Raw genomic sequence first — 21,064 nt, 5'->3', positions numbered from 1 at the left:
TTAAATATGCCAAGGTGCCATATTTGGGGAAGCATGTCCTGAATCCCGTCATTGGAAAGGGCAGATGGAAATAGAATAAGGGAGACTAAGGACAAACTGGAATTGACAAGGACAAACTGGAACCTTTAACTGACTCTCTCCACCTCAAATTACAATGATGTGGGTGAGCTGCAAGATGAATTGGTGCCTTCCACTACGGAACTGCACAAGCACCTGGCCAGGATTTGGAGATGCTGTAGGAGGCGGTCCAGTGGGAACTGGAGAACACGTGGCCGGCTGCTGCCACATGTCAAGGTCAGCCAGCATATGGGTGATAATGTGCATGAGCTGCAAGAGCACCTGCCCTACACCAACCTTCAGAGAATAAGCAATGGCTAATATTTCTGTTTTGCTTTCTGAAGCTCATGCGAATTTCTCTTGTGCCCAACTGTTATCTAGACCTTACACATGAGGGAATTCTGGGAAATGTAGTTCTAGTGTAGCAATTTAACAGCATACAAAGCCATCATGTAGGTGACCGTATAGCTTATCATCTAAAACAGGATAGGATGAGCACTGGGTGTTATTCTGTATGTTGGTAAATTGAACACCAATAAAAAAATAATAATAAATAATAATAAAACAGGATACCCGTGAGCATGTAATGGAGAGCTGATTATACTGACCTCAGGACAACAGACACAAACCAAGATTCTGATCACCCAGATATTATCCTTCTTGCCTTTACTTTTTTTCCTGGAAGATGGAAGTCTTCAGAAGGCCAAGTTGGAGTAGGGGTGGGATGGTGGTTAGTGCAGGGCAATGTTGCTTTTTTTTTTTTTTTTAACCTGAGGCCAGAGGATCACAAAGGCTGCCAGAGGCCTTGCCCCCAAGCTTCTGCAGAGTCAGCAAGGAAGCTCTTGCAGAAAATAAAGTGGAGTCCTGATGATTTAATAACTCTTTAAAGATCAGAATTTGTGGGCTTTGGTTGATATTCCTTACAAACTTGTTTGCCTTATATATAAAGAGACAACTTTTTCTCTCTAAACAATGATGTAAAAAGAATAGGATTTCTGAAGAGATCACTACAAACCCAGGCATTAGTAGATATTAATGGTTTTCTTCTAGGTCAGAAGACAGAGGATAAATTGTAGTAGCTCTTGGCTTTTTATGCCTAAGAACAAGGGTTATAATTTATGAGCATCCTCATCCACAAGAAGGAAAAATCATTCTATGGCTGTACCAGGAAGTCTCCAAGAAGCACATTTGGTAATTTTTGTATGCATTCCACATACTTATTTCAAAACAATTTTGTAAGAATTAGATAAGATAATCTATGTAAAACATACGTGCCTGGCACATAGGAGGCACTCATTAAGCATAACTTGAATTTGAATCTTATTACCGGGAAGTAAGATCAGTAATCTGAGAAGAAAGCCAGCAAGGACATGATGGTAGGAAGCATCAATTTCTTATGAAAGTCTTGCAGACATCTCCTGATGTGCCTTTTAAATAGATTTTCTAATGAGGTGTGCCATTTATCTACTGCTCTTGGAAATTAATTTCCCTGATTTTTTTTTTTTTTTCTGGCACTTAGCCCAGTTAAGCAGGTGCACTGTCTGTCAGGCTTTGAATGTAGAGGAAGAAAATGACTCAGGAAAGACCCAAAGCCAATCAGAATGTATAAATTTAACATTTAATGGTTATGTATATATGTATGTGTGTGTGTGTGTGTGTGTGTGTGTAGAGAGATGTCTGTGTGACTGTATATGAATATGTTATCACATCTTAGGAGACTTGGAAGACCGAGGCACTAAATGCAACATTTTAGACTCTATCAGCACTTGTGTGCACTGAGTTTTCAAGTATAGTTGACATTTTGTGTGATTCTAATTCTGATTCAAGTCTTATCTCAACTCCTACTTTTCTATTCAATGTCCCAGGCCTGTTTTGTCCTCTTGGTCACTACATCTAAAAGGATACATTCCATTACCCAAATCCGGTCTACTTATAAACAATCAAGGAAGCAGAAGTTTCCATTGTCCAGTGATTTCCAGATCCTAATTGAAGTTTGTTGCCTCTTCATGAAGGGAGGAAAAAGATAAATAAACATTTATTCATTTTAAAGAAGTATTCTTAATTTTATTGTGCCTACATTTTTAGTCTTAAAATTCTCTTTGGAAATGATGATAATCACAGATATTATTTCTGTCACTGTTTTTAAATGACATTCTTCTATAAAATAAAAAGTTGACATTTTAATGTTGGGCTCCAGCTTTTGGCTGGTGGTCAATTTCAAGGTCAAAAAAACCAAAAACTTGATATCAGTGCTCTATACCACTCATTTGAACCTTACCAAATGAGGCCTTATGTTGAATTTATAAATTTATCTGTAGATGGATACAATTATAAATCATACCATCTGTTAACACCCCACTTCTTGATGGATCAGCTATTATACATCTTTCAGTGCTATGCTTAAATTCACTTCCTTAGAAAAATCTTTCCTGAGGTGACTGGGTGGCTTAGTCGATTAAGCGTCTGCTGTCGCTCTGGTCATGATCCCAGGGTCATGAGATCGTGCCCCACATCAGGCTCCCTGCTCAGCACTATCTCTGTCTCTCTCTCTCAAATAAATAAATAAAATCTACAAAGAAACCCATAAGACAAAAGCCTTTCCTGCACTTTCAATATAAATCAAGTCACCTTATTTCCTCGTTATATTATTTACCCTTTACTCACAGTATATATTTACAAGTTGTATACATTTAATTAGGTGTGATTTTTTTAAAAGATTTTATTTATTTATTTCAGAGATAGAGAGACAGTGTGAGCAGGGGGTAGAGTAGAGAGAGAGATAAACAGACTCCACACTGAGCTCAGAGCCCCAGGCAGGGCTCGATCCCACAACTCTGAGATCATGACCTGAGCCAAAATCAAGAGTTGGAGGCTTAACTGTCTGAGCCACCCAGGCACCCCAGAATGTGATTATTTATTTAAAATCTCTCCTCTCCACTGATCTGTTAAGTTTGGGGAAACTTATTTCATTTACTTGATTTTTCAGGTGCTTAGAAGTATTTAGCACAAAGTATGAGCTCAACATTGAATGAATGTTGAGGTGAAGAATAAATGAATAAATAAGTAAATTCATAAAGGAAAGGGTGAGAGCATTTTTTAAAACTCTGAATGCTGAGTAAAGAGTATAGTATTTCTTTTTACTTAAGATTTTATTTATTTATTTGAGTGAGCAAGAAAGAGAGAGAGAGAGAATGAGAACAGGGAGGAGGGGCAGAAGGAGAGAGAGAAGCAGGCTCCTTGCTGAGCAGAGAGCCTGGATGTGGGGCTGGATCCCAGGACCTAAGGATCCTCAGCTGAATCAACGGCAGACACTTAACCAACTGAACCACCGAGGCACCCTGAGCATATTATTTATTTATAAAATATTAGTTTATGATGATACTGATAATATTAGTATTCACATTTAAAATACGTTTTAAACCTCTTTTTCCTTCAATTGGATTTTAAGGATTTCAAAGGTAAGGATTGTCATATTCATCTTAATCTTATTGCCTGATACATATTGTTCAATAAAATTTGTATGATCTAAACAGAAGTTATTTGCTAAGCATATCTAACAAGCAAACAAATAAAAAGAAAATAACCAAATAAGCAAAGACGCAAAACAATAATAACAAAAGAACACGTGGACTTCAAGACAGGAACCGAAGTAGTTGAATACAGGCTCTGAGGGCTAGAATTTGGGGTTAGAATCCTGACTCTACCAATCAGGAGCTGTGCAATCTTGGGGAAATTACTTCTCTGTGCCTCAAGTTCATCCTCCAGGATAATAACAGTACCTGTTTCATATGGCTCTGTGAACATTTAATAAGTTAATACATACAAAACACTTGGTATTTTGAATGGCACATCATCATTATTAGATAAATTGTAGTTAGTACTGTTTTAATTTATTCTTCATGACCTTAAGCATATTTCAATGTTTCAAAAAGATGAATAGGCATATTTCAAAAAGATGAATTGACTACTTGATTTCTAATTTTTAAATATCATGTGAATATACATAGATTCTAGCAATTACACGAAAGAAATCCAATGATTAAAGTACTATATTTTATTTTAACATTGAGGAAATGTCCTAGCCATCCTGAAATGGTTTGTAACTCTTATATGATAGAGTAAGCACATAACTCATGGCACTACATTCTACATTTTAAGGTGGTTAAAAAAAACAACAACTTTAAAATTATTCCCTCAGCTAGCACTGAGCAATAGAATAGCTAAAGAGACTATATAATATAGTCAAGAGTTTCCAAAACTAAATCTTGGCTGACCAAATGCATGTTTATTAAATAATTAGTCCAGATATACTAATGGCTATATTAATCTCAAATCTAATATCTCTCTTCTCCACTGGTCTGTTAGGTTTGTAATATAATGATCCAAGTAAATCATCCAACTGGAGTACAGTGATATTTTGACTATTCTTAATGCTACTAGAAAATTAATTCCATTGAATGTTAGCTTAGAAACAAATCTATCAAAATCTTTAAATCTATGGAAAGCTTGCTTTTCCTTACTTGCTAATATTATGGCATTGGAACTGTGTCCATATTTAAGATACGTTTTTTTTTTTTTTTTTTAAAGAGGAAAGCAAACTGGTTTTTCAATTAATATAATAACAACCACACCATGCTCATTAATAAAAGTATAGTAAGATCCTTTCATTTTATTTAGGTATTTGACATGAGTAAAAGAGGCCAGAAGTTATTTGCAATTTGTTTCAGAATGTAAAATGCCCTTTATTTGACATGGGTCTAGCTCCAGTAGGCTGGAAATATTCCAGGCTTAAACATTTGCAACACGATTTTGCCAGCAAAAGTTGGTTGATTGGGGTCATATTGGGAAAGAGAGGTGAAGTGTACATCTATTTGCATTCAGTAGCATTCCTCGTTGCCTCAAAAAGTTACAGTTGAGGAGTAGCAAAGAATAACTTAGAAACATTGCCATGAGACTATTAAATATTGAAATAGCCACGTAATTTTAACTGAAGTTGCTTGTCTTTAATTTCATTAGGGTTCCATACAAGAGTACATTTCTAAAACACTGGAGTCTGTTAATAGTAAAGATGAGTATGGGAAAATCTGAATTGAGAAAATGTTAAAAAGCAGCAGGAAAATGCCCATGCCTCAGATTTTGAATGGCAAGGATTGGAGCTACACTATGACTATTCAAATGTAGATTAGAAAAGTGACAGTCATTTCCTTGTGCAGTCAATAAAACAATTAGCTCACCAAAAGTGCTTTTAAATCAGGATCCTAGTTTTTCTTTGGTTTAAAAGCATCTAAATATCCAACATCTGCAAGTATTTTATTTTTTCAAAATGGTAAATCACATGAGTTTTATCTTTTAGAATCTGATGTACTTCAAAAGCTTTGTGTCGGCCCTTTATTTTATTTTATTTCCTACATGGCTATCACTTAAAAAGAGAAAGCCTGATTATTGTAATCTAATATGGGTATCATCCAGAGATCTGAGGGAGAAGAGAGAGAAACGATGATAAGATAGAGTGGAAGAGAAAAGAAGATGGAGAGAAAAAGGACAATGATTTGGGAAAATATATTATCTGGGATGTCAAAGGATAAACTGAGGCATATTCAAAATGTTAAGAGTTTGGAGAAAAATCGATTGGAACCAGGCATCACCAAACAGAAAGTGGTTATGAGAGTTCCTCTTACAGGAGTTAGAAGACTTTTATAAAAAAGAGGCTGAAGCAAAGCAAGGAAATTATTTGATTGGCTGTAGCTAAGCATTTGCCTTATTTGGGAAAGGTTGGTTGGCTGTTCGTGATCAGTTGTCCTTAGGTTTTGATTTCTTATCCTTAGGTTTTTGTTTCTTAACCTTGATGCATTTAGTCTTAGGTTTGGTTTTGCTTACATGGGCTGCTGGAGCATTAGAAGCACTTCAGCCTAATGATCTCCTTGTTTAATTAATTCAAAGTATGAGTTATTGCTTCAGGAAGATTTGGCTTTTTTTTTTTAAGATTTATTTATTTATTTGAGAGAGATAGAGAGAAAGAGCAGGGGGAGGTAGGGGGTAGGGGCAGAGTGAGAGAGTCTTCAAGCAAACTCCCAGGGCTCCATCTCAGAACCTGTGAGATCATGACTTGAGCTGAAACCAAGAGTTAGACACCCAATCCGCTGAGTCACCCAGGGTGCCCCAGGAAGACTCAGCTTTTTAAAAGTGTTCGTTATTTTTAAGGGAATGTGTGTATCTGAGTGTGTATAGGAGGAAAGAGCCCCATGAAGGTACCTTTTGACACATTCAAATGTTGCTAGATATAAATGCCATCTCCTCCTGTATCTTCAAAATCTCCACTTCTAGTCTCTCCTTTTCCATGGGTGTTTATGGGTTTTCTAACTTGGAAAAACAAATTTCCCTCACTTTCTTATATCCCTGTTTATACCCTCTTTGTTTCTGATTCTCTAGCCAAACTCCTGTTATGAGGTGATCTGACACTATTCTATCACTCTGCTCAAATGTCTCAAAAACACACATCAAACAAATGAACAAATCATGAACTTAAGTGTGAACAACTTGCACACTTAACATCTTCATCTTGGTTAAGCCTTACAGCATTAGAACTGTTGACAGTCACTTATTTATTAAAATCTTATATTAGGACTTTTATAACTCTTCTTTGGCATCATTGGCTTCTTGCCCCCATCAGACAATATTACCTTGTTCCATTGCTTCAGTTGCATGACTTTGCATTACTCAAATAAGTGATAAACAAGCTGACATCATATTAAGCCTACTTATCTTTAATATATGGCTCTCAATCTAATAATAGGATCAATCTTCTAAAATGGCTAGATTAAAAATAATAAAAAAAATAAAATGGCTAGATTGTGAAATTTAGAGGATAAAAGCAGTGACACAGTTCAAAACAACCAAAGCACATTAAGGTAAGTTTTAAGAAAATGCATTCGTCCCATCATGGGAGTCAGTAAAACTATTTTTATTCTGAAGGAAAAATTAATCTCATAAGCATTTTTATTTTCCCTGTCCTGAACCTCAATCTCTCTCCAGTTTTCCTGTATAAGGATGTTCAGTTGGCTTAGCAAACTCAAGATTCCTGAACTAGTTATATTTCTTTCCAAGCCTGCCTCCTAGATTCTAAGACCAGTTCATTTTCCAGTTTTTAAAATCAGAAACATGGGACTCCTTGGAAGCTTCCCTCTTTCTCTGCTATCCATAAATGTTTACTCAGTGATCAAAAACCACTTATTGAACTGTCAAACGTCTCTTGGTTCTGTTCCATACTCTGTGCCTTATCTCTAGAATTCCTGCCTTAGTTTTCCCAAGATTGTTGCAATAGCCATGTATTCTCTTTTTGCCTATAATCTTGCCTTTGCCTCCTTTTCATTCTGAGGCCACAATGAAAACTGCAAATCTTTTTATTATTATTATTATTATTCCCCTATTTAAAATTTTAGATGTCTTCCTTTAAATATGAGTATGGATGTTGTCCTAGTCTGTTGGCTTACTTCGTTGGCGTGGGACAGTGGCTGATCCTCCAACAACTCCAGCTTCTGATAGATCCTTCTTCAGGTTCTTCCACTCCTGGCTGAGGAGCATATTTAGCATGACAAGGGCAACAGCTACTTCTCTGTGGAGAGGAAGTTTTGGAGATCCTAGGACTGATGCAATTTCCAGTTTGTTCTCATGAAACTCATCCCATCCCTTGCAGGCTCCAGATTTCCTTGCTCCCTCCACTTCATGTCCATATTTTCATTCTAAATGCCTCTTCCTCTCCTTCAGACCCCAGCTCCACCTGCGTAAGTAAAAATCTCTCATAGTGTGGTTACTATTAGAAGTACCAAGCGAAGGAGTGCCTGTGTGGCTCAGCCAGTAAAGCGTCTACTTTTGGCTCAGGTCATGATCCTGAGGTTCTGAGGTTGAGCCCTGCATCAAGTTCCCTGCTAAGTGGGGAGTCTGCTTGTCCCTTTGCCTCCCCCCCATCCACTGCTTGTGCTCTCTCTCTCTTTCTCTCAAATAAATAAATAAAATCTTAAAAAAAGAAAAGAAATACCAAGGGAATTTCACAAATCTCATTTTCCATTTCACCATTTTTGAGGATTGTTTATTGAGGGTAAGGATAATGAATTCAAGGGAATTTCAACCTTTGTACATCGTCTCTATGTTAAAAACCCAGTTGGAGGAAAATTACTTGGAGAAATTTGGTTTTGAATATACATCACTTTTGTAATTCAGGGCAGGTGATTATATACAACTTTTGAACATCCCACTTTTGGAATATAACATATACTCTTGAGTATGGCAATATCATGGTTATCACCTGTCTGTGGAAACATTCATTTAAATAGAGAAAAATGAGTCTTCATCATACTCTTTTCTTAATAAACGCAATGGAGAGACGCTCTACAGAAATATTTTGTTACCTCATTACTTAATTATGCAGTCTAAAATGAGCTGACCTAATATTTATATTTCTTGCTAGATCGCTAAGTGTTAATCAAACAAATACAAACATTTATTTTAACCTACATATTCAGTTTCAAGGAAATTTTGCAATATAGCTTGAATTCCACATTTTTGTCCATGCAAAAATCCTTGAAATGATATTATACTGCAATGATATTATATACTGCAATGGAGGTTATCCAATGCAAAGCCTATATTAGGGTAGCTAAATTTAATTTTCTTTGGCTTCCATTTCTCCATTTTATTATTGTTTTTACCTTTGCTCTTCCACCATCTCTATTAGTTAGCCAGGTCCACTCCAATGAACTATTCAGTGGAAATCATTTTAAAGGACTACTATATGTGGATTTAAAAAGAGGATATTCAGAACAAGCCTCTTTTAAAATATTTATTAGGTGGAAAAGCTATTTTTTTAAAAAGCTATGTTGGGGTGCACTTGAGTGGCAAAATTGGTTAACCATTGAACTCTTAGTTTTGGCTCAGGGTTCTGGGATTAAGCCTTGCATCAGGTTCCATGCTCAGCATGGAGTCTGCTTCAGATTCTCGCTCTCTCTTAAACAAACAAACAAAAAAAAAAAGGTGGGGGGTATGTTAGTGCTACAAATTATTACTATTCTAGTTCCAACAAAAGTTACTTGTCAGATACCAAAATATCAAATATTGTCTCTGGAACTGAAGTGATCTTACAAAAATATAGCTATCTTCTAGGGAATTTTCAAGAGAAAATAATGGGAAGATTTGGAATTCCAGTTAGTGTGCCTTTTACAAATGTCCATTGGCAGGAAATAAGTATACCTTAGAGATTAACTATGGAGGAATAAAGGTGCTGCATTAAACATTTCTTTAAGTCTGACTTCCTTGGAAGTGTTATATTTTTCTCATTGGCTTTACTTCGAATTTGAAGTGAAATACAGAATAAGAAAACAATAAACTCATAGGGGAAAAAAAGGCATATAAGAGAGTGTAAGAGAGTGAAAGCCCTTCTACTCTGATAATAAAAATTAAAGATGGCAGTTCTGACATCATTGAGTTCAACCAAGTTTGTTCAGGTTAAGTGGTCTAACCCATAAGAAATTGTTTGAAAGTTACTGAAGACTGATCCTAAAATGCTTTAGAGTACAATGTCTTGAGTAAATGTCACTTTGATAAAGACACTGACCTTAATAAGTCGATATAAAAGCACATATTTTTGTTTGTTACTTCTTAAGTATCTGCACTTAATATTGTCAATGCTGGAAACTCTGGGATCTGAAGACTCAGAGGGCTATTAAGTTCACTGTGAGTGCTTTTCCTTTCAAATATGTTCTGGTTAAAAATAAGCTAAATTAAATCAGCATTTCATCCTTATATTCTTAGGAAATTGTTGACTATTATAAATGATGCCAAACCTCAAGTCCAAAATGTTTAATGAGAATTTGCATTCTTTCAGTTACATTTCTGAGTATAAGAACACAGCGGAGACAGCCATTGCTTTCTGCATATACTAACACAGCATTTATATCTTTTTATCTTTGTACTCGTCTTACCTACTTATGTCTCCCTTCTTCCCATCCTTGGGGATGGCATGGGAATGAGAAACATACCAGAAGCTCTGGTATGTCCTAGGGAATTCTGTATATCCTAAACAAAGACCAAGTAATTTCACAGTACTTCAAGCAAGAATTGTTATGTGACACAGAGCATATTAAATGATGTATGATTTGCTAATATTTTTCTTAACTTGATCAAATTTTCACTAACAGAAACAAAAGTATTCCAGCACTCACCTGCAGTAAGAATGGAAAACCAGTCACTTAAAATTGGAATTTTTTTAGGTCTGGAAAATTGAAACTATATATTTTCAGACAGTATTCTTCACATATCAAAACTAGAAACACCTGTCTAGCAAGCCCACAAGTGCCAGCACTATGTTGATTATATTAAGATAGGTTATTGCACACAGTAAGTCCTAAATAATTGTCTTGAAAGAAGAGTTTCTTAGTAAATTTCATTTGGGTGTTCCTATGCTCAAGGTACACACATCAACATACATACAAATGGAATTTTTCCTAATTGGGATAACATTTGTGACACTTTTAAAAGCCCTTATGTCAGTTTAGATACAAATATTTCGATGTGAATATTTTCTGGGAGGTAAGGGACAGTCACTAGTTCTTTCATGAGTCCTGATAAACGCATTGTTGGATTTCACAGACCCTGGGGAGGTGGCCTATGATGATGTAGTGACTGAATGATCACCAGACAATATTTATTACAGCCTACATTCCTGGAGCGCCACCATATGTTTGAGTTAAATGGCTCTGAACATTGGAATTAATAATTACTTAACGTGTACTATTTCCTTTACTCTGCTTTAGGTGCTTTATACCAAAAAGTTTATATACAATGAGTTTGAGTGAAGTTCAGCAAGTACCATCCAGTACAAGCAGAGACTCATGGGCCAAAGGGTCAGAAGATGGCGGAGATTCCTGTTCAGTCACCATCCTTTAGAATGGCTCAGACAGAGGCAGATGAGCAAATCCACCCTCTGAGTTGCTTTTTCCTTTGATCAAATACGCATGAGGGCAGCCTATCGTTGGGTGGGTAATTCATTTGGGAATGGATACCATGCAGTGGGAATGTAGGATGCAGAGATCCAGGGTTATAGGAAATTGACTGTTGTGCAATATTTGGAGACCTTAGTTGAAGCTGAGATCATACATAGAGCTTGCTGCTATGGGAGTCCCAGCTAGCAAACTCAAAAGAACCTCTGGCTCATTCAAGATTCCAAGATAATCTTGCTTCTTTCTCCACAATGACATTTATTAATTACCAGGTATACCATGCTGTGCTTCGAATGTATTATCTCATATAATAACCACAACAACCTTGTGAGGTAAGTATCATTACTCTTATTGTTTTACAGTTCTGCAAACTGAAGCACAGAAAAAATATTTTTTCCCTACCATATAATATTGTTTGCCAGCACTGGATATATTGTAAACTGGCATATGAGAATGCTGAATATAAAGATAACAGGCACGAAGGGGTGACTTTGGAAAAGCATAGGAATCAGTGAATTTTATAGACATGTCAAAAGTGAATCTTCTCAACATCATACCACTATCCATGGGGGGAGCATCAGGATAAGAGTGAGGTGAGTGAAACACTCACCCTTGGGTGCAAAATGTAAGGACTCTGAAAAACTCAGTAATCAAGATGCAATATTTAAAATTTTAAAATTAATGCAGAAATCTGTGATGCACAAAATATCAAAATTTTAAATAAAGACGGGACTATTATTACTAGTTTTTCCTTCTGTCTCTGCCTCCAGTATGGTCTGGCATGGTACTGGATGGGAGACCTGAACTTGAATGCTGTGTCTGAGCTCAGAACCCAAGCTTGTAACTGTTGTTTGCTGATGTTTGTCAGGATTTGAAAGATAAAGAAGAGTCTGATATAACTTGAGGAATGTAAGACTGATGGTCAAGGATAATGGTGAAAACATGGACTTGGTTCTTTAGGAGGAAAGCAGAGAAAATGACTAGTTTCCCATGTATGTTCCCATTTAGAAACTTAAGGATCTGTATAGTTTGGCTTCAAAGACAGAGCACCAATAAAAATCTTATTTAACTTTAAACTCTTCCTTGCCTCTCATGCCTCTCTTGGCACTCTTTTATCAGTGCCAAGAATCCAATTACTGATCATAAGGAGCCTAGAGCAGTTTCCCCTGCATCTGGTGGTATATTTTTCTGTAAGAAATATAAGATACAATTAAGAGTGACTTGAACACTGAGAAACATTTCTTATCTCACGTAACAGAAGCTCCTGAAGTAGGGCGATTATTCCAAGATTGGATAATTCAGTGCTTCAGCAATGTCATATGGACTCAAGCTCTTTCATTTTTAACCTTTGCCTTCCTCAGTGAATCAGCTACTGTCTTCATGGCTATAAGGTGATACAGCAGCTCCAGGCTTTATGTGCCCATGCAACAAAGTCCTTATTTCCTCTTTAACAGCCAGAAAACACCTCCCAGAATCTCCCATCCAATATCTGACTCTAGAACCAATTGTAAATTCTTATTTTTGTTTGTTTGTTGATAGGAATATAGCCAAACCTCACTTTTCTTATATTTAATGGAGAGATAAAATAATATAGCTACCTCATTGGGTTATTGAAAGGGGAATGTGGGTTAGTATACATAAAGTTCTTAGAGTAGTATCTGGCAGGTAATACACACTTCTAAGTGTCAGCTACCATTGTTTTTATGATGATCCTTACTGTAATGTATTTAATTTAACTCACATAAACATAAGAGGTAAGAAAATATAATTTAAAAAAACCACATCAGTAAAAGGTTTAGTCGCATTGTATTATTTCTATTGATATAAATTGGATGTGATATCTGAGAGATGTAGTTAAGAATCAATTTGAAGACTACTATCTCATTTAAGATATATCTATAATCTGTATCCATTATCTATATGTACATCTATATCTATGTTTTTAAAGTTGTTGTTCACATAACTAAAAAACTAAAAATCAGAGGCTGATCTCAAGCCAGCCACATTGACTTCATGAAAGCATCTTGGTTTGACTCTTTTAGAACCAGGCGATATACATGTCTGCAGAGCAGATATAGTGCATTTAGGCATAAGGATAATTAAACTGGTATCTATTTTGTTGGATTTTATTGTTAAGTTCCTCAGTGAACATTTAGAAAAAAGGGAAATGGGGAAATGGTCTCAATCTATTCAGATCATAAAAATCCCATTTGCCATATTCTTCCATTAGATATAAAATATACTAGTGCTAAAAAATACATTTAATGGTGCCATTACAATCCAGTTCCTTACATATAGTTCTTTAAAATTTTTCAATTGCAATTATAAAATTCCATTTCATTTTCTTTCTCTAAGGTTTAATCTCATCATCCAGACTACCATATCTTGCTTATATGAAACTCTCCAGAATGTAGTAAAATTAAGTTACAAAGAGTAAAGTTCCACTGTCATGGAGATAAGTTTTCCTGAAACCACCATTCTGTAACTTGGCATCCTTGGATAGGCTGTGAATCCCCTGAAATGGAACATAAAATTTAAAATTTCCCCGGAAATCCTTTCTTTCATATCACTTTTCCCCTTCCTAATATATATGCTGTCTAAGTCATCTGTGGGATCTTACCCGTCAGCATAAAATGGCATATTCTTTCCATTTTAACAATGTGAAACAACAGAAAACAGCTGTGATTCTAGTTCTCTTCAAACATTGCCCAAACTCTGTCACTTACTTTATAGGAAAATGCACTTACCATCTCTAAATTCCTCCCATTTAGTCTTGAAGGCATTCCACTGAAACAGTCCTTGACATCCTCGTCATTAAATCTAAAGGTCTATTCTCAGTCTTCATCTTACTTGACCTATCAGCAGCATTTGCCGGTTGATCACTCTACGCTTCTCAAGACAATTTCCTCACTTGACATCCAAAACATTACACTCTTTTTTATGCTTCTCTCCCTCTCTCTCTTTCTCTGAATGTGTGGGCGTGTGTGTATATCTCTGTCTCCATCCGTCTTATCTCTCCTTGTCATCATCAATTGTTGGTTCATCCCTTTGACTGATCTATCTTCTAAATGTTGGAATGTTCCTGGGTTCACTTCCATGATGATTTCACTCAATATCATGATTTTGGATACCTTCTATCCTCTACTGAACTCCCAAGTTTCTATCTTCAGCTAGGACTTCTCTTTCGTAGGTCATATTGAGTTGTACAAACATCTATATCTCCACATAGAGTTCAAATAGGCATCTTGAGTTTGACAAGTCTAAAACTCAGGTATTTATATACTACCAGTAAAAAATCCTGTTTCTCTCCAGACCCCCCATTTCAGCAAATGGCATTTCCATCGTTCCAGCTTTTCATACCAACAGCTTTGAAGTTATGCTGTACCCCTCTCTTTCTATCACACTCAGGAGCCAAACTATAAGTCTATATAATTAATTCTATCTTTTAATTGCCTTCAGAAAATGACTGCTTTTCACACACACATGCACACGCGCGCACACACACACACACACACACACACACAATCATCCTGATAGAAATCACTATCATTTTCCCCACTTACTTATTTCATTTGGCTCCAAATGATCTCTCTGTTTCCAATTTGGCACTCTTTCACACCCCTCAACACAGAGAATGAAGTTACATAAGTCAAATCACTTCATCCCTTTGCTCTAACCTTCTGGTGACTTTCTATCTCCATCAAAATTAAAAGCCTAATTTTAGAATCCTTAACCTTTAAATAAAATAATATGTTGACATAATTCTACTCTTTTAAGGTACAAAGGGAGAAAAATCTCTGAAAAGCTAAAATATTTTTTAAAATGAAGGAAAACATAAATCTAAAATTTAATTTGGGTTGATGAAAAATCAATTGCAACTTATACCACATTTCTAGATAGATTGCCTCTTCAATCAGATATTAGAAACTCTCCTGCCCCTTCAGAGTAATTTTCATATAATTAAAGTGAGAAAAACAACATTTTGGAAATACCTATTATGTTTATTTGCTTGTACTTTTATTTTTTAATCTTTCATTTCACAGATGGTGTCTACCTCCTAGGATATAAAAAATATGGAAGATTTATAGGTTTCAGTTTTTCTTAATTCTACCTACTAAAATTACTAGAAGCTTAAATACCTTTTATTTTTAGGTATTGGGATGCCTAACAAGGTTAAATAAATTGAATCTAGCTGGAACCTGATATGAATACTATGTTGACAATTCCAGATTTTTCCTGATGCATTACAAATTATAATAAATGGACCTATCAGTCTTAGTTTAGTCAAAGCTACTTATATCAACTTGGCACTTACTGTTTGCCTGAAAATTTATAGGACCATCTTCTCCATGTTGGTTTCCAGTATGATATCTGACAACAATATCTTCTGTTCTTGAATATCCATAACTTAGGGTGTATATTGCAATTTGATTAACATAGATGCACATTATTTCAATCCATTCCTAATTTGCCCTGTGTTAAACTCATATTTAGATTATAAACTTCTCAGGGACAATTTCTTTCTTGGTAGCCCAATAGTGTTTGGTACCATAAGTATTCAATAACTTTTCTTTTTAATTGAATACACATGCATACTATGACAAAATGTAGTTTCTATTTCTGAGCACCCCAAAAAACTGTAGCCAAGAGACATTTAAATGTACAAAACTGACATTTTGTGCCAAAGGCACAAATCAGGATAAACAGCTTTTCTTAATTTTTTTGGTAATGATTCTAACATTTTTGTCTTGTTTTTAATTACTTTTAGCGAGCTCTCTTTCCAAGATTGGCTCAGATCCTCTAAAACTTGTACATGATGCTGTGGAAGAAACCACGGACTGGGTCTATGGCTTCTTTTCTTTGCTGTCTGACATCATCTCGTCTGAGGATGATGAAGATGATGATGATGGGGATGAGGACACTGATAAAGGTACAAAGAGCATAGAGACACACCTAACTTCTCAGACCGATATTAGTTATGCATTACAGTGGTTTTCTTAAGTTTGAACACAGAGGAACACTTGGGTCAGGCTAAACCAAAATGAATACACTTCTGAGTTCTAATAGCATTATCAACAGGCTGCCAAACAGTAAATTCATCTCTATTTGGCTTTCATCTTACAGCTTATCTGCCATTATGGCAGGATGTCAAAATTAAATGCTACCATTAGGGTAGCATTAGAGCAAGAGAGGGTCTTACTATGCACTACTACAAATTCACAATAGTACCTCACACTTATATGCATCCTTGGGGAAAAAAATAGTAGCTATTTCACAAGTTTATTTTTTAGGAAGACTGAAATAATAACAGTAACTGATAGACATGTTTTATACATGTAAGTCATATTCATGATCAAATAACAAAAAGCAATCCCACTAAAATCATAATCAGAAGTAAATTTATGGAACCAAATGAAGGTGTAGAATGGAGGGACATAGTCTAAAAGTCACAACAATTATGCAACTAACCTATGTACTCTCTCACATATTAATAAGCAAAACTAAATAAACCCCAACCATACATAAACTACTGAGTGGATGTGAAAAGAACGACGTGTTATGGTTCTTTTACATGAAATTTTTTAGAGTCAGCCTTAGTCATCAGAAATCATGTATTCAGCCTTGACTACCAGGAAAGCTCTTATTATTTTAGCCCTCTCTATGACTTTGTCTGAATTTGTATTTGTTTGGCCCCAGCGAGAGGTCGAGACGAACAATAGAGAACTGAAATGAACATGATATATGAACTATAATGTATAATTTGGATGGCTGCCACGATTTTATTGAACTCATAAAAGTGAAACTATCTCACATAAATGTACATAAACAAAGTTTATACTTAAAAATTGGAATTTGGGAGGCAAAGTAATATAAGGACTACTAATGTCAAAACTAATAGATGGCTTTTTTAATGAACAAAGGGAAATGGGAAAATAGAGAGGCAGTATTATGCTATGCTAAAAGTTTTTCTAATTTACTGTTTTTGTCTTGGTTTAGGAGAAATAGAGGAGCCTCCCTTGAAACAAAAAGGTTGGTTGTTTTCACCTTTAAAAATATTTTTTTCTTTTATGGCAATGTTGGTTTTCAGCGTGACTCAAATATGTTTACATGAGTTGTAGCCTTAATTTATTTTTAATGCATAGTTTTTGTTTGTGATTAGATCAGGATCTATGGTTAGATAGAGGAATACTCGATTCTTTCCAGTGAACTTGATCCCACTATTTTTAAGTTGATTATTTAATTGATACCTTCTTCAGTAGATGTATAAATCCATCTACACACAGATCCATGTGACTTGGAATTGAAGGAATGAGGAATGAATTCTGTAGCCTCAGAAATGGCCCAGAAGATTATGATGCCCATGATCTTTATTCTCACTGTGGCCAGATTTATTAATTTTACATTTTTGTTCATTTTCTCCTTATTTTATTGGCACTATTAATAGTCTTTATTTTTAGGTGATGAGTAGGGGACAGGATGTGTGAAATAGTATAGAAAAGAGTAATCTTGGAGGCAAAGACATATCCAGTCAGTACGTGTCATGTATCATCCCCAAGGAATAGTTACCTTGGTATAATTGGATGTGGAATAGAAAGATTTCTTGCAGAAATATATCTTGCTAGGTGTGTCAGTAACTGACTGGGATGATCATAAATCCAGAAAAATGGAAGCAATGTGACTAAGAAAAAGGGGTATAGCTATGGGGCAAGAGCCTCACAGGGGCAAGTGTTTTCATATGAAGGAGAAAGAATTTCTAGAAGGGACAAGGGGAGACGGTATGCCATCCCTGAGGCATATTTGGTGGTGTCAAAAAGAAACAGTCAACACATGGCCAGACTTGATACAATTGTGATGTTTTAGTTATTGCTGCACCTGTTTAGCAGCAGGCTTTTGGGAGTGTTTACTCCAGTGGAGAATTTGCTGGCTTCTGTTGCTATCTGCCTAGACCTACTGTAGATGCAAACAGTGGGATCCAAATTTGGAGCTTCAGCCTTGTCTGAGCAGATGATGATTATCTCATTATCTGGGGTAAAATCCACTTAGTGTATGTTAATTTGGAAAATTTGAATTTGTAACTTGTCCAACAAATGAGAGCTAAACTAGTGAAACTCCAATCTAGGAAAGCCAGAAATGAAAGTGTTTATGGAGTTATTGAGAAAGAAGACAGGTTTCCTGATCACAAATTCAGGATCCACAAAGCCAGAGCTCAGCCATAAAATCCAGGTTTAGAGGCTGTAAATTAGTTTATAAACTTCTTGAGGTTAAAAACAGTTTTTTAATAGCTGACCTCCAATGGATAGTGCATGGAACATAGTAAAAGTTTAAGCTAATGAGTTACTAGTCATTATCAGGAAACAACAGCTTATGTAGAATGTGTGTTCCAATTAGAAATGGAAGAGAGAAAAATAAATAGTATTTTCTTACTTGTAAATTGAATTTTACAAGAATGTCATAAGATCATATTCTCCATAAATCAATATCTAGAATTTAATAAAGAATCTGTTCTTTTCTTTTGATTTGAATTTCCCTGCGGGATTATTTTTAAATTGTCTCTTGTGATGATTAGCATAAATTGCAAATCCACACAAAGCTGTTTAATTATTTTTTTAAATTATTGCTTTGTTTTATAACATCAACAGGAAAACTATTAAATAGTTTTTAAGGATACTTTTGAAAAAGATGTCAGTAATACTCATTAGTTAAAACAGTCTAAGTGATATATGTGTTTAAAACCATGTACACGAACGTCTTGAAAGATTACTGAAAGAAGAAGTCACTAAAGATCATCTGAATATATTTTCGTAATAATATTATTCACAAAGTTGCATGAGAAAATGGACTTCTAAGGAAAGATCTTATATATCCTACTTTGGGTAAAGAAACTCTGTAATAATGAACATTAGTTGAAGTGGACTGAAGGAAATATAATTCATTATAATTACTGGGTTTTTTTTTTTATTTATTTACAGGCTTTGCCTTTGTAGTGTCATAGAGGGGATGAGAATTTTAAAGAAGTGTGTAAAATTTTGTGGAACATTTCTAATTATATTCTGCTTTCAAAAGCATATTTTAAATAGTATTATTAGAGAGGAGATACAATGAACTTATCCCTATTTTATGATGGATTGTTTTACACATTTTCATATTTAAAAATTGTGGTTTAAGAAGCATATATTTTTTGATAATCTAGAATGACAATCTCCTAAAACATTTGATTTTCATCCATTTAAATGGCATTTTACTGATCTCTTCATGAATACTCTCCCATTCAGATATAGTCAATAATATTTAGTCATTTTATATTACCTAAATTATCAGGCTATGGTATTGTTTACTTAACCGTCCTGTGTCTTTATGAAGCATTTTATTTAAATGCACCTCAGATATTAGTTTCGTTTATCGAGCTGCTATTTTCACCAAAATAAAAACTCAACTACACTATTATTTATAGGTGAAGTTCACAATTCTAAATTGATGTGTAATAATGATACAGTCAAATAATCTCAAGGTTGCAGGATTGATTATTAAATAGATTATTAATATGGATGAAATTTTGGGTCTGCAATTCTGTGGCTTATGTTACTATATATAAATACAGCTTTAGGGTATTAGATCTAGGGTCTTCATGCATCTTTATTCTTCAGCTTGTCAAAATTTTTAAATAGTAAATTCTATTATCAAACACTATATGATGAGAATCCAAGGCACTGAATCATTATAAAATATTATATTTTTATTTTATAATTATTTAAAACTCACAATTATGAAAAACAAGTACCATTGTAAATCATATTTCCTGAAACAATTATGTGTTGTGTTTGGTAGGTGTGCTTTGTTTGTCTGGAATCTCCTCTTGTGTAGCTTCTTTGCAGTAGGGTATACATCATGGGTGTTGACTCCCCACCTTCCAAGGGGCACATAAGTGCAGGTAGCTATAAAGGAATAAAATTTTATTTGCATACCATCTTAAAATAGATTTGCCTGAAAACACGTCTAAGTTCATAATAGTGCTTCTACTTTACAATATAGAGAAATAGCCTTCACCCATCCTAAAATTGCTGGAATGCTGACCAAAAAGACCAATAGGCCATTCTGCTCCGTCCTGCATACATCTGCTAAAGGAGAACCGTGGTGTTGATACACAAGTGCTCTTTTTTTGTGATGGGATAGTCTAAAGCCAAAGAGATGGTGGAGTAGAGGAGACTGGAGCAGCGAGAAGTTCCATTTAATAATGACTTTGCCTTTTATTTAGCTGAATACTGTGAAGGATTGCATTGCTCTTGAGGGAGGTTCCCATGGGAGCAAAGCAAAAAAAAAATATATAGATAGGAAATAATAGGAGCTAAAAATGGCTTTTAAAAATTTAAATGTAAGTAATTCTTTTCACGTTATTCTCAATACTCGATCTTAGGAAGGGCCATTGGCTTGAAAGACAACCAAAGCAGTGTAGGTTTGTGACACTGATTCTTTTAAATATAATGGGGATATTTTCTGAAACAACTAAAGTTTTAAAGGTGCATTGAGGGATCCCTGGGTGGCGCAGCGGTTTGGCGCCTGCCTTTGGCCCAGGGCGCGATCCTGGAGACCCGGGACCAAATTCCACGTCGGGCTCCTGGTGCATGGAGCCTGCTTCTCCCTCTGCCTGTGTCTCTGCCTCTCGCTCTCTCTCTCTCTCTGTGTGACTATCGTAAATAATAAAAAAGAAAAAAAAAAAGGTGCATTGACTAAGCCCATAGATGCCACATTTCTGTGATACCTTTCATATTAATTCTGTATTGTCCAAAAAGGAATGTAAAACATACTTTATGTAAATATATGATAAAACATGTACTCTGATTATAGTCAAATGCCATCTTATTTCATCTAATGTAAGCTGTTTAATATTTTGTATCTCCTATTGACAAAAAATTAAGTCATATGCTACTTGCAGAACCAATTTACTCTATGTATATGCACATATATGAAAGTATTATGTATATATGCATAATACATTATGCACTGTTTATTCATTATAT

At 35.2% G+C, this 21,064-nt stretch overlaps 1 protein-coding gene across 20 annotated transcripts in view; it reads left to right on the top strand.

Moving 5' to 3' along the window:
* TRDN (triadin) overlaps positions 1 to 21,064 on the top strand; it is a 361,517-nt gene that overhangs the window by 49,266 nt on the left and 291,187 nt on the right. For all 20 annotated transcript variants that reach the window (XM_077902099.1, XM_077902108.1, XM_077902007.1 and 17 more), the window contains exons 3-4: positions 15,817 to 15,978; positions 17,046 to 17,078. In XM_077902099.1, the coding sequence (XP_077758225.1) occupies positions 15,817 to 15,978; positions 17,046 to 17,078 (195 nt within the window). The remainder of the gene's footprint in view (positions 1 to 15,816; positions 15,979 to 17,045; positions 17,079 to 21,064) is intronic.

Source organism: Canis aureus, chromosome 1 (genome assembly GCF_053574225.1).
Source record: "Canis aureus isolate CA01 chromosome 1, VMU_Caureus_v.1.0, whole genome shotgun sequence".
In the NCBI taxonomy this organism is placed as follows: domain Eukaryota; kingdom Metazoa; phylum Chordata; class Mammalia; order Carnivora; family Canidae; genus Canis; species Canis aureus.
Note: the sequence above shows the minus strand (reverse complement) of the source record. Positions and strands in the feature narration are given on the sequence as shown.